This window comes from Cydia pomonella, chromosome 16 (assembly GCF_033807575.1).
Source record: "Cydia pomonella isolate Wapato2018A chromosome 16, ilCydPomo1, whole genome shotgun sequence".
Taxonomy (NCBI): Eukaryota; Metazoa; Arthropoda; class Insecta; order Lepidoptera; family Tortricidae; genus Cydia; species Cydia pomonella.
Genome location: NC_084718.1, coordinates 17,214,179 through 17,227,804, shown reverse-complemented (window position 1 = coordinate 17,227,804; position 13,626 = coordinate 17,214,179). Strand labels below are relative to the sequence as shown.

At 38.2% G+C, this 13,626-nt stretch overlaps 1 protein-coding gene across 2 annotated transcripts in view; it reads left to right on the top strand.

The window, feature by feature from the left end:
* Positions 1-11,638, top strand: part of LOC133526097 (sialin) — a 75,716-nt gene extending 64,078 nt beyond the window's left edge. For both annotated transcript variants that reach the window (XM_061862554.1, XM_061862555.1), the window contains 4 exons: positions 7,168-7,315; positions 8,229-8,369; positions 9,686-9,771; positions 10,923-11,638. In XM_061862554.1, the coding sequence (XP_061718538.1) occupies positions 7,168-7,315; positions 8,229-8,369; positions 9,686-9,771; positions 10,923-11,093 (546 nt within the window). In that variant the 3' untranslated portion in view covers positions 11,094-11,638. The remainder of the gene's footprint in view (positions 1-7,167; positions 7,316-8,228; positions 8,370-9,685; positions 9,772-10,922) is intronic.
* Positions 11,639-13,626: the final 1,988 nt, after the last annotated feature.

The window sequence follows — 13,626 nt, the reverse complement described above, 5'->3', positions numbered from 1 at the left end:
CTGAATTAAGTACCTTGTTGATGGTGTTACGCGGGGTAGGCTAAGTAGATGGTCAAGTGTTTGTCACGATTGTTACAGTCCTATTGACGTCATAAAATAAATTTGCTTAAAAACACTTGATGCCTACTGACATACCCATTTAGTTTGTATTAACGGCCCGATTCGAAGAATGATTAAGACCCGTTTAAGATCTTGGGAAGATCTTTAAAAGATCGAAAACTAAACGACATGTCAAAAATGACGTTTATTTCGATTCCGCTGTGATCCCAATAAGATCTATCTACGATATTTCTAACGTCAAAATGACATTGGTTGCCCGAATCGAGCTGCTTCTCTCAATTATACAACATATGTATGTACAAACGATATCTAAATGAGAACTTATCTAAACCAGAACTTATCGTGATCGTATTTCATTCTTCGAATCGGGCCGTAAGTGACAGAACGGACGTACTAAGGTGGCTATCGTACACGCCAAAGAATAGAAAATAGTGTTGTGTTCTTGCTCGTGAGTAAGGTTGCCAGAGCACAATGAGGGTGCGGAGTGTTAGGCTGTTAGGGTTGGCAACGCGCATGTAACAGCTCTGGAGTTGCAGCAATCCGTGGGGTACGGAAACTGCTTACTATCAGGCGGGCCGTGTGCTTGTTTGCCACCGACGTAGTATTAAAAAAAGGATACTGGTAAAACAGATGCTACGAAAAGTCATGTACAACCGCCTGGATCTGTCACTGAACGACCAGACTTTCTCCTACATTACATATTTGACCATGTAATGTTTTCATCTACCCTCAATTGGCTTAAGGAGCCCTTTGAGGGTAGATATTGTTTAATTTTATTTAAATACCTAAAGATATACCCTCTTATTCGTAAACGTCTACTAAAGTTGACATGACAAGCCGCTAATAATCGTTTGTCCCTTTCCGACGTATTGGTATGATGGAAAGGGACAAACGATTATTAGCAGCTTGTCAACTTTAGTAGACATTTATGAATAAGGGGGATAGAAACCCGATGATGCCAGGGTGAAACGTAGTACCGTTACCAGCCCCTTGAATTTCCTTCTTTTTAGGGTTCCGTAGCCAAATGGCATAAAACGGAACCCTTATAGTTTCGCTATGTCCGTCTGTCTGTCTGTCTGTCTGTCTGTCTGTCTGTCTGTCTGTCTGTCCGAGGCTTTGCTCCGTGGTCGTTAGTGCTAGAAAGCTGAAATTTGGCATGGATATATAAATCAATAAAGCCGACAAAGTCGTACAATAAAATCTAAAAATTTAATTTTTTTTAGGGTACCTCCCCTACACGTAAAGTAGGGGTGAAATTTTTTTTTCGCTTCAACCCTAGTGTGTGGAGTATCGTTGGAAAGGTCTTTCAAAACTAATAGGGGTTTTCAAGAAACATTTTTTGATAAAGTGAATATATTCGGAGATAATTGCTCCGAAAGAAAAAAAAAATGTGTCCCCCCCCCTCTAACTTTTGAACCATAGGTCCAAAAAATATGAAAAAAATCGTGGAAGTAGAGCTTAAGAAAGACATTAAATGAAAACTATAGCGGACATGATCAGTTTAGCTGTTTTCGAGTTATCGCAAAAAGTTTTCCCTTCATAGTAAAAAGACTTACTTTAATTAGGTACTGATTATGCAAATTTGCCTATTTGTTTAACTCGGGTGAAAGGTACCGTTTCATCCCTTGGTTAACAATTTACTATACTTTAAGCTCCAGTTTAGCTTATTGTGACGGAAGAGTAACTACGGAACCCTACACTGAGCGTGGCCCGACATGCTCTTGGCCGGTTTTTATTTTATTTAAGACCTCTTACACAACATTAGTCAACTAACTACTACAAATCTTTACTGTGTAATAAAACCATTCATAATATTCGATACGACACACTCAGAAATGGCGTCAATATAGCAAGAATGCGTGATTTATGTAAGCCATGTGTCTGTTAAATTGTGGACATAGCGCGTACCAAGGTCTCCCATGGAATACTAATGACTCAGACAATCGGGAGGTGAACGGACAATGGTACAGGCGAGGAGTCAAGTGTACATTAGACATATATACGATACGAGAATATACCACCGTGTTTTTTTTTCCGTTAATTTCAAGGATGCATTCCTGAGCTTAAATTAAGTAACTTTCTCAAAGACACCGGTATTCTAATTAACTGCATTTCGGAAATAATCAATAATTTATAACAAGGACCTTACTCCCTTAGGAGCGTGTACACTTGCCCTAGGTCCTGTGTACAAATTGATTAGTGTACCTACGTACGTACTAACGAGTTCATTCATTTGCAACTAAAATTAAGTACTATCTCGTACGATCGATGTTCTAAATGACATTGATATGTCATAATTTTCAATGGTTTTATTAAATTAATTGTAATGCCCGTGTTTCAACAACACTATATGCAACATTAATTAACTTTCTTAAAAAATTAAAATGTGGTAATTTTTTTTAATTCACTATGCCTTTTAGTTTCCTTAAACGTACTTAGGTATCTATACCCCGGAGTTAACGGAATTCAATAAAAACACGGGTATAGCCATCATACGAATGTAGCCATCCTCATTATCTTCTACATACTACAATAAAACATTTAATAAATAAGTTCGGAGAACCAGCAGGTCATTAAAGCTATTAGTACAATGATCCCCGTCGCACACCATTAGATTGTGCATTATACACCGCAGTCCCTTACTATTCAAAAGAAGTTCATAGTCGCTGCAGCACGTGACTAGTATACCTTCACCCCTAGCAGTAGGGGAAAAAAATGCAGTAATGTATCGAACACTATGCATTTTGTTTGTATTAAAAGGTACAACGATTATTTCACAAATGCATTCCCCGTTCCTAATTTATACAAAAATGATGCCAAACTTGACCTGATAGCTACAGAAAGTAGAAACGTGGTAGAAACCAAGCGCGATCTGGACCGCCGGAGCCGCTTTTTTCCTCTCTATTTCTAGGGGGTAGCCAAAAGATAATCTCGTGGCTAGGGCATTACATCAGCTTAGTATGAGCCAAGGTACAATCATGGTAAGTGGCGTCGTATAAAACAAAAATGCATTCTTACTACTAGAATTTATTCCAGTGTTAAGAATTATGATGCAGTGAGCCTACATTTGAAAGACTACACAGCTTATTAGTCTATTGAATAGTCTCGGGTCCTTTTGGTACCAGTTCTAGTGGCACGCGGCTTATAACGAGGGTTATTCTAAGGCAAATCGTAACTATACGGAACAAAATGTACGGAAAGAACTCGAAAACTCGAGTTTTTTCAGAAGACTACAGTCTACATATTTACAAGGAAAACTGGAGTTGATCTACAGACCCTCTAGAATTACTTGCGTTCTCGCGCCCGAGTCAGGCCGGAGGGTATGGTTTACATTCGATAATTTTAATATTTTAGATGTATCTCTATCTACATTTATAAAATAAAGTCCCTGCACTCAGTTTCAAAGGTCAGGTTTAACTGGTCCACATTATATCAGCCGTAACTAATTTCTTTAATGAATCCTCAGCTTTGCTTGGCGCCAGCAAACTAGATTTCAGTCTAGCCTGAGATTATCCTTAAGAAAGTTAATGTATGTAAGCCGCTTATAATCTCATGTGACGGTAATTAGTATTCTGTTCTAAGAAAAATAACGAGGCAGACAGAAACAAACGTGTTTTATATCTAACTATAACACTACTTAAGCAGATTAACTAGTGTAAGAAAGTTAAGGTTGCAACCAGTATTGACAAACAGAGATACGAAATAACGAATTAAAAGAATGGAGCACCCTTGTGGCGCAGTAACCAATCGTGAGTCATGATCATCTTTTTCGTATTTTTTTACTCGTAGTTAGATACGCTAGTGCGCACGGCAGTACCTACCAGACATTAGTCAGCTCAATTTGCGCAGGCTGCAGACTCCCGGCGCCTGCGCCGTGGATCTATCGATCAGCAGGCGAAAGTCCTGTGACATGATGATTTGATCTTTGGTAGGTTTTATATTCTCCCTCTCTTTAATCCCATAAAGAATATCTTCTTCATAATTGTTACTCGTAGTTAGGTAAGCTCAATTTGCGCAGGCGGCAGACTCCCGGCGCCGGCGCCGCGTATTGGCGCGGATCCAACTATCAGCAGGCGAAATTCCATAACATGATGATTTTATCTTGGCTAGCTTTTATATTCTCCCTTCTATTAACTCCGACGCTAAAGATTATCTTATGAGTGATTTTTACTCGTAGTTATATACGCTAGTTTACAAGGCTGTACAGTCATTAGTCAGCTCAATTTGCGCAGGCGGCACACTTCCGGCGCCGGCGCCGCGGATTGGCACGCCTCCATCGATCATCGGGCGAAAGTCCGTTACATGATGATTTGATGATCTTGGGTAGCGTTTTTATATTCTCCCTTCTTTTAACTCCGACGCTAAAGATTATTTTATGAGTAAATTTTACTCGTAGTCAGATACGCTAGTGTGCAAGGCTGTACTAGTCATTAGTCAGCTCAATTTGCGCAGGCGCCGGCGCCACGGATTGGCGCGGATCCATCGATTAGCAGGCGAAAGAAGCCCGTTAAGTACATGATTATTTGATTATCTTTGGTAGGTTTTATATACTTCTTTTTACCCGCGATGCGAAAAAAGGGGTAGGTAATTATAAGTTTAAAATGCATAATTGTAATTGTAAACAATTAACTCAGAGAAACCACGTGCCTTCGCCTTTTAAAAAATACATTAACTGAATTAAGAGATAAATTCGATATAATTATCGAATCTGCTTAAAATTTCACGAGAATCGGTTGGGAAATGCGAGTTGTAAAGGAAAACATCCGGACTTAAGGCATTTTTGCCCAAGCTGAACCGGAGATGTTCGCTTCGCTCGGCCTGCTATGGAATTCTTGGAATTCAAAAACTGAATTGGCATACTACAACCAGTAGGTGACTACTTAATACTTACCTGTTGCTTGAAACAATTCAAAATTACTTTTAAACTCTTATTAAATTTCCCTTAAATCTTAACCACATTGTAATGTGTTCTATTTCAGCTACATAAATAGGTTATATTTTAAGGAAAATGCGGTTGACATACCACAACCACTTTCCTTATAATCCCGTTTATTATTTGCACGCATAATATTATTATCGGTTCTCTGAACTGCGGTTTTCCTCTAACACTGGTTACTCGTGATGGAGGTGTGTTTCGGTGTCCCTATAGTTAGGGTTGCCAGGGCCCTGAATTTCGATAGCCGGACTTGGAGTAAAATTTTAAAAACCGTCAATATTATAACAGCCCCGTCTAGCGAATTAAAATATATCTCACCTCCACAGACAACAATTTAAAAAGTGTGGGGGGTGGAAGCTCGCCGACTTTTTGGGGAAATAGGCCGGCGTTTGCGGGAGAGAGGTGGCGATCCTCGCTCTGGGTCGTACTTGGTCCATCAGGTCTCCATTGTCGTTCAGCGGGGGAATGCTGCTGGCATTATGGGTACGTTTGAGCCGGGCACTGCTGAGGATGCAGGGTGGGTTATTTTTGGCTTAGTTTTTGGGTTAGTTTTATTTGGCTTAATTGTTGACTTTTTTTTTTTAATATCATTTAAGGTTCAGTTTTGTTAGGTGCAAATTCTGTCATTTTTTAAATCATTATGTACCTATTGACCTTTTTATATTTCATTTCGTTTTATATATATTTAAAATAAAAACGTGAATAAGTAATTGAGCTGTAGACCTCGTGAACCCCTATGGCACCGCTATTTTGAATAATTTGAAAAATATCTATATAATTATCCAATATACTATTTAATTACATGAAAATTCGTTCAAAATGCGACTTGAAAACGAGCAATCTTAAGTATTAGAATATTACTTATGTTTGCCATGTGATTATGCCATAATTAAATTAAATTAAATTAAATATCATTTATTTTCAGGCAACTATGGCCCATATATACATACCTTACAGACTAACATACATACAATAATAAAAATCTTAAAATAGAAATATCATTTTGACGACGCAGTTTTCGGTAAAATAATAATATGGGCGAGGTAAAACTTGTTGGGATCCTTCTTGGAATTAACCAATATCCTTTTTTATTTGAATCGCGATTTCTTGGTAGGCTTTAATTATAGGGACGTTGGCATAATATTGATTAGAATTCCAAAATTCTTATGCGTGTATTCAGGTGTACTCTTAAAAACATCTGGACCATTCTTTGTCCACAAGAATGAACAACTAGTTACATGTGACTCATTCCATTCATGAATGTCTAATTTATATTCAAGTTGGTAATTTATAAAAAATAATCAATGCAACAAGTATGTCACGAGCTTTTATGTAAAATGACCGGTATGAATTAAAGATTCCGTCATGTCATATCACTTTAATCACACCTATTCAAAATGCGTACTTATTTGAATTTAATATCGTGTGGTCAAATTCTAAGAGACAATACGTTCAAATATAAATCTTACCACCGAAGCGAAAAAATTCAATTTGCAATAACATGATCAGATTCTGATGCCGACCTTAATCAGATCCCAAGGCTTGAGAGGCCCCTTTACACTATAGGGTGAATGTACCCTGAGACCGCTGACCAGAAAAAAATACATTGCGATATATTTAGCGCGCTCGCATGACTAAACAATTGACTAACCGTCTGGACCAGTCAATGTGACGTTTTCAGATAAAAGGTATTATGTTGATTATCCATAATTTTAATTTGCGGAGAGATGGTAAGGCACTCTTACAACAGCACAAATAAAGGGACGGGAAATATTTGATATATTACAGAGGGCATACCGCGAACGACGTTCGACGTGTTGCCTCCCTGTTACACTTACGTACGAATTTATAAGTACGACAGAGAGGCAAAAAGTCGAACGTGATTCGCGGTAGGCCCTCCGTTGTTGCAGCGTTACCACTGATGAGTTGAGTTGACGCGGACGATATCACCTAACCTGCTATGCTATTTATTTTCTAGGTTAATACGTTAATAAGCTAATGCTTGTGCACATTGTGTTAGTGTCGTTTACGAACACTCCTTCTGTTTGTTTAGAATGTTTTTATATTTCTAGAATAAATCAAAGTGTAGCTATTGTTACTGATGAAATGATCTTTCTAGGGAAAACGACGGTTACAAAAAGCAAGTTTCTTACAAAATATATTTGTTACAGAATGGCCTCCTATCCTCCCTGCCCTACCTGGGCAAGTACCTGTGCGCGCTCGCCTCATCCGTGCTCGCCGACAGCCTCCGCCGGAGCGGCAGGCTGTCCACCACGTCAGCCAGGAAGCTGTTCACCGGCTTCGCAGTCGGACTACCCGGTAAGATGGAACTGTCATCTGCCAAACCCTCAGCCGTGCCTGCCAGCAACGACAGCACAAGACCACCCCACAACCGGTCATCTGTTTGCTCGTCCAAAAGCATCACAACGAATAATAGAAATAATCCTGCGCGCGGGCAACATAAAACAGGTCCTTAGCACGGTTCTCTAAATCATTGGAAGATTGTTTTTTCGCGAATGTCATTTTTGCCGAATGATCAACACAACAACAACACCTAAACACTATAAACACAATAACTATTTAATTCGTATGATTTCCCAACCCAACTTAATGTTAGCAACTGTATGTTTGGACAACAACTAAAATAGTTATTTACGTACATATGGTGCTACTTTACCGCACTAGTGCGAAAATTAGCATATTACGTTACTGTGTCGAACATTTAAATGGCCATATGTACTGTAAAACGTTGTACGATACATACGCGAATAGGTAATTCGCCACTCATTTCGAATATACTATTTTTCGCACTTGTATCGTAATGTACTATTACGATACAAGTGCGGATAGTAGGAAATTCGCAACGAGTCGCGATAGATTACATCACGACCGAGAGGAGTGGAGGAGTGAATTTTAAATCGACACGAGTTGCGAAATACTTATTCGCACGTGTATCGTACAACGTTTTAACGTTATACACGTACGAATAGGTATTTCGAAAGTGCTAATTTCCTATTTTCCGCACTTGTATCTTAAATAACTATTTTTAAACGCAAAGTTTTAGATAGCAGAATGTCTTCGTGCGTCTAAAACAAAACTAATCTAAAAGAAAGTTTATTTTTGTAACCTGACGTAAAAAATATGGATATGGCGCACTATAAGGTCACTTATCAAACATTCTCAGTGACTGTACATACTTTGCATAAATTAACAGCCTACAAATATTTTCCAGGAGTCCTGATGGTCGCGCAAGCGTTCTTCGGCCACGACCGAGTATGGTCGGTCGCCATCTTCACTATCGCTCTCACCATCAACGGGGCAGTCACGGCCGGCTACCTCGGCAATGGACTCGACATCGCTCCCAACTTTAGTGGTCAGTATACATCATAACTCCGAGACAATGGCTCTTTCATCTTATCAGCTCACGGTAATACATTCAGTCAGTCTTCGTTTGGCATCGCTGCCACTTCAGAGGTGAGTATGTTATGTTGGTGATACAAGCCACCACCGAGTGTTTACCAGGAGTCCTTACAGTCACCGCCGGTACCTCGGCAATGGACTTGACATCGCTCCCAACTTTAGTGGTCAGTAACTACTGTTTCGACTGTCATATTTTCGGCCAATGAAAATCTATAGTAGACGTTTACCTCTTTACCTGTTCATTCAGCAGCTGGGCTATAAAAACTAAAAAAAACTGGAATTTTACTTTTCTCAAGTTTAGAACATACCATTTACAGTATAAATGTGTATATCTACAGTTAATATGTAGTTAAAAATTCAACGCATTGCCTGAGAACAAGAGGAGTCTACGGGTTGACCAGAATATCAAAGATTTACAATCATTGTGCATATAACAGTACATTACGATATAAGTACGAAAAGTAGAAAATTCGCTTCGAATGGCGATAAATTAAAACACGAGCGACAGGCCTAAGGGAGTGTTTTAAATCGATACGAGTTGTGTCGGCACTGGTGCGTTAATTAGCACATTATGTAACTATGTCGAAAATTTAAAGGGTCATATGTACTATAAAACGTTGTACAGTCAAGTGTAAAAATATGCGTGTACACATCTTACACAAAAATATGTCCCATAGCATCTTATTCCAGTGTAATAAGAGCGTAGTGCCATATTTATGAGACGATTCTCTCGATACATATTTTTGCAGCTGACTGTACGTTACATGCGCGAATAGGTAATTCGCAACTCGTGTCGCTTCGGTCGTGTTTTAATTTATCGCCACTCGTTACTATTACAGTACATATGGTGCTACTTTCCCGCACGCGTGCGGGTATGAGCACTTTCCGTGCATATGTCGAAACTTTAGAGAGCCATATGTACTGTAAAACGTAGTAGGATACACGTGCGAATAGGTAATTCGCAACTCGTGTCGATTTAAAACACGACATTTCCTATTTTCTGCACTTGTATCGTAAATAACTATTACAGTACATATGGGGCTACTTTATAGCACTAGTGCGAGAAGTAGCATATTATGTTACTGTGTCGAACATTTAAAGGGCCATATGTACTGTAAAACGTTGTACGATACATGTGCGAATAGGTAATTCGCAACTCGTGTCGATTTAAAACACTCCCTTCGGTCGTGTTTTAATTTATCGCCACTCGTTTCGAATTTCCTATTTTTCGCACTTGTATCGTAATGTACTATTTTGTTATTACTATAGGAACCATTTTCGGGATGGCGAACACGTTGTCTTCGCTCGGCGGCTGGCTGTCTACCTTCATGGTCGGAGAACTTACCAAAGAACATGTAAGTAATTATTTATTACATTTCATTTAATAACTATTTGTATCTATGATACTTAATCTTAGGAATAAGAATAAGAAATCATTTATTGCCACACAATAAAAAAAAACAGATAGGTCACAAAATACAATAAGTAACAAAAAAAATTTGCTTGCGCGGTAAAAGGAACGGGCTCAGCATACGCTGTGTCAGCCATTTCATTGCAAATTGATTTCGCAGTGCTGATTTTCAGTCCGTCCCCTTCACTGAACACATTGATATGACATGTGGGTTAAAGGATTTTTTACCAGAGATAACTTGTGTGTACCATAGTATAAAAAAAAAAAACACTACAAAACTATTATTATAGACTTTAAAAAATGGACACGTATTTGAGCTGTCGGTAGATTTAGATGAAAAAACTAACTGATGATGTTATCCTTATTGAAATGTGTACTTAAGTGTCCACGTTGTATAAGGTTGGGTATATGTAGCATAGCGCCAGCAAGAACTTAAAATGTTAGGATATATTTTACACTTTTTCATTTGTTATCCACCTCCCCCTCGCATCGTATTCTTCATAACTGAGAGTCGTGCTTCCCCCAATGCAGTGGTTCACGTTGATCATGCTTCTTGATTTGTGTACGTCCTCATGAGTCGACATCGTGTAAAGTGGCTTAGTTTTCAAATTAGATCGTATTTGTATACTACTAGTGATGCGCCCCGGCTTCGCACGGGTAGTAAAAAACCTTATCGAATTATACACCTAAACACTATCTTAAACTAGTAACAACAAGCATAAAACAAATATCAGCAAAAACTTTATTGCAAATCGAATAGTAAATACCTGGAACAAATTACCCTCTGAAGTTGTGAACTTTTGTAGTGTGAATCAATTTAAAAACAATCTTGACAAACTATCTAAGTAGTGAAATCGTGCTAAGTGAACTCTGATTTAGACGTACCAGCATCAGCTGCCTGTCTATAACTAAATAATAATAAACCTTCTTCAAGAATTACTCTATTGATAGGTGAAAACTGCATTAAAATACATTCAGTCGTTTTTGAGTTTATTGGTAGCATGTAGACAGACGCGGTGGGGAACTTTGTTTTATAAGGTGTAAAGATATTCAACAGAATTACCAAGTTTCTAATACCAAGCTCGTCTCCCACAGAACACGTACGCGCAATGGCAGATAGTATTCTTCATCCTCGCGGGCGTGTACGTGGTGGGCGCGCTCAGCTTCACCACCTTCGGCTCCGGCGAGCTGCAGCCCTGGAACGCGCGCCGGCCGGCCAGGGAGCAGGAACCGCTCAACGATACCGAAAAGGCTGAGAAGGCGTAAGGCGAGATATTACGTGTTTTATATCACATATATTCAAACAGTCCGATTGGCTAATTTATGTAATGTACAGTCGCCATCAGATATATCGGAGCGGCCAAGGCGCTCACAAATATCTGATCACGCATCTATTGACATGGCGTTAAGAGTGCGTGTTCAGATATTTTTGCGCATCTCGGCCGCTCCGATATATATGATGGCGGCTGTACCAATTGTAAAGTGACGACTTAGCAATTGAACTGTCGTTGAATGAATGATAAGATTAGGCTGTTATGCGAAAGGCTGGTTCTTTCATACATCGTTTCACTGAAATTCGAGAAATCGTAAGGCGAGAAACTCTTACCACGTACACATAATGATAGATAGTATAGAGAAACAGGAGCTACTCAATGATACTGAGAAGGCGTAAATTGGAAGAGAAGATTTTAGGTCCATTCGCCGAAAATTCAAACGAGCGAACTGTAACTATAGTAGCTACACGTGTTAAAGACGACATTCGGTTAAAGTCGATTCGACGATAATTCAAAAAGACGAGTGACAGTTCATGCAAGCCGAACAACTTTTTGACGTCAATGACGGACATATCCGCACCTTAATTCCAACGCTGAAGACGGATTAATCCGTCATAGACCACAGAGCAACATAAACCAAGGTGCATACGCATAAAGTTCAGTTTTAGTTTTGACACTTCGGTGACAAAGCGTAGTTAGCTTTTGTGTTTGACACGGCGTGGAAAAGCTTAAAGATGGCAGTCGTTTGAATAGTTTCCTCAGAACCAGTTCTTCAGGGATCGATTTGTACAGAAATGTTTGGGTAAATGCGACTTCGCTTACAAAAAAATTGATACAATTTCACCAAGAACGCATTAAGACCACCATTTTCGACAATTTCGCTGATTTGACTTGAATGTAACATTTTATATGTATACAATTTATGACATTCTACGATGAAAGATACCTTATGGCGGTCGGCGTTTACGCCATTATTAGCGGCGCGCCAATACTAATGCGGTACGACGCGACGCCAGCACCGAAAGCCAGGTACCTTTTGTCGTGGAATGTCACATTTATACTCAAGCTGTACAAATATTGAATGTAGTAAATGGACCACTTTTTCGCTAACACCTAATTATATTAAAGGGATTATTTTTTAACATCATAATCACAAAGGTTAGATTGATATTAATATTTAAAAAATGAAGATTTGTTTGTCTTTGGGCCTGTTTCACAATGTCCAAGTAAAGTCCTGAATAAGCTACTTGCCACTTATCTGACGAATAAAGTCATCGTTGGCGTTTCACAATCTTTAAATAAGCTTAGCTGGTAGATAAGGTGCTAAGTTTTGCAGAAAGTTTTCAGTCAATATCTGGCAGTTAATTTATTTACAGTACATATGGTACTACTTGAAAATTAGCATACTACGTTACTGTGTCGAACATTTAAAGGGCCATATGTACTGTAAAACGTTGTACGATACATGTGCGAATAGGTAATTCGCAACTCATGTCGATTTAAAACACTCCCTTCGGTCGTGTTTTAATTTATCACCACTTGTTTCGAATTTCCTATTTTTCGCACTTGTATCGTAATGTACTATTGTTAATTACCTATATGTCTTTACTTGGACATTGTGAAACAGATCTAAAATATGAAGTTTTTAAACAATCGCTATTATTACACTTATCAGAGATTCTGTTCTATTTAAAATAAATGATGATTTAATAGTTTAGTAGTTTCATGTGTTATTTTAATAATCTCTTTAATAAAGCAATTATAAAAAAATAAAAATTTAAAGTAAAATTTTGTTCTACCGATACCGTTACGAAACATCAGTGTTGTGAAATAAAATTTCACTTTAAACTATTAAAAAAAATCGATTATATTTTGTCTAATCAAAATATTCGATCGATTATAATCAAGTGTAAGAAAATGTTCTTACCATTACACGCTAAAATGGTAACGACATTTTCTGAGCTGAATGAGAAAAACAGAAAAACTCAAAAAAAGGCTGTTAAGTATAAGAATGTGATGTATTTATTTACTTTCCGGCTAGCGTGAACTACGCATGATGAGTCCTTTACGCGACCAAGGGACTGTCAATATTACTGACAATATTTCTTCAATACTGAAAAGTACCCATGAATTTGTATTACTATAGTTTGAATATTTTTAGGATGTCCTAATTGTAAAAAAGTGGCTGTGACAGAATCGGACAGACAGACGGACATGACGAATCTATAAGGGTTCCGTTTTTTGCCATTTGGCTACGGAACCCTAAAAAGCTCTCAAGTAACATTTGGACACCATAAGAAAAGAACTATATTGATTTTAGTAAAATTTTGATTCTGAATCTTTACTTATTTATTTATACTTTATTGTACATTAAATATTAAGTACGAATAGTGGACTTAATGCCTTAAGACATTCTTTATCAGTCAACCACTGGGTCAAAAAGAGACGTAAGGTCCAGGCTTTGTACTTGAGAAAATTCACTTCTATTAAGTAAACTACTTTTTCTCAAACTTGCTATGAAATGA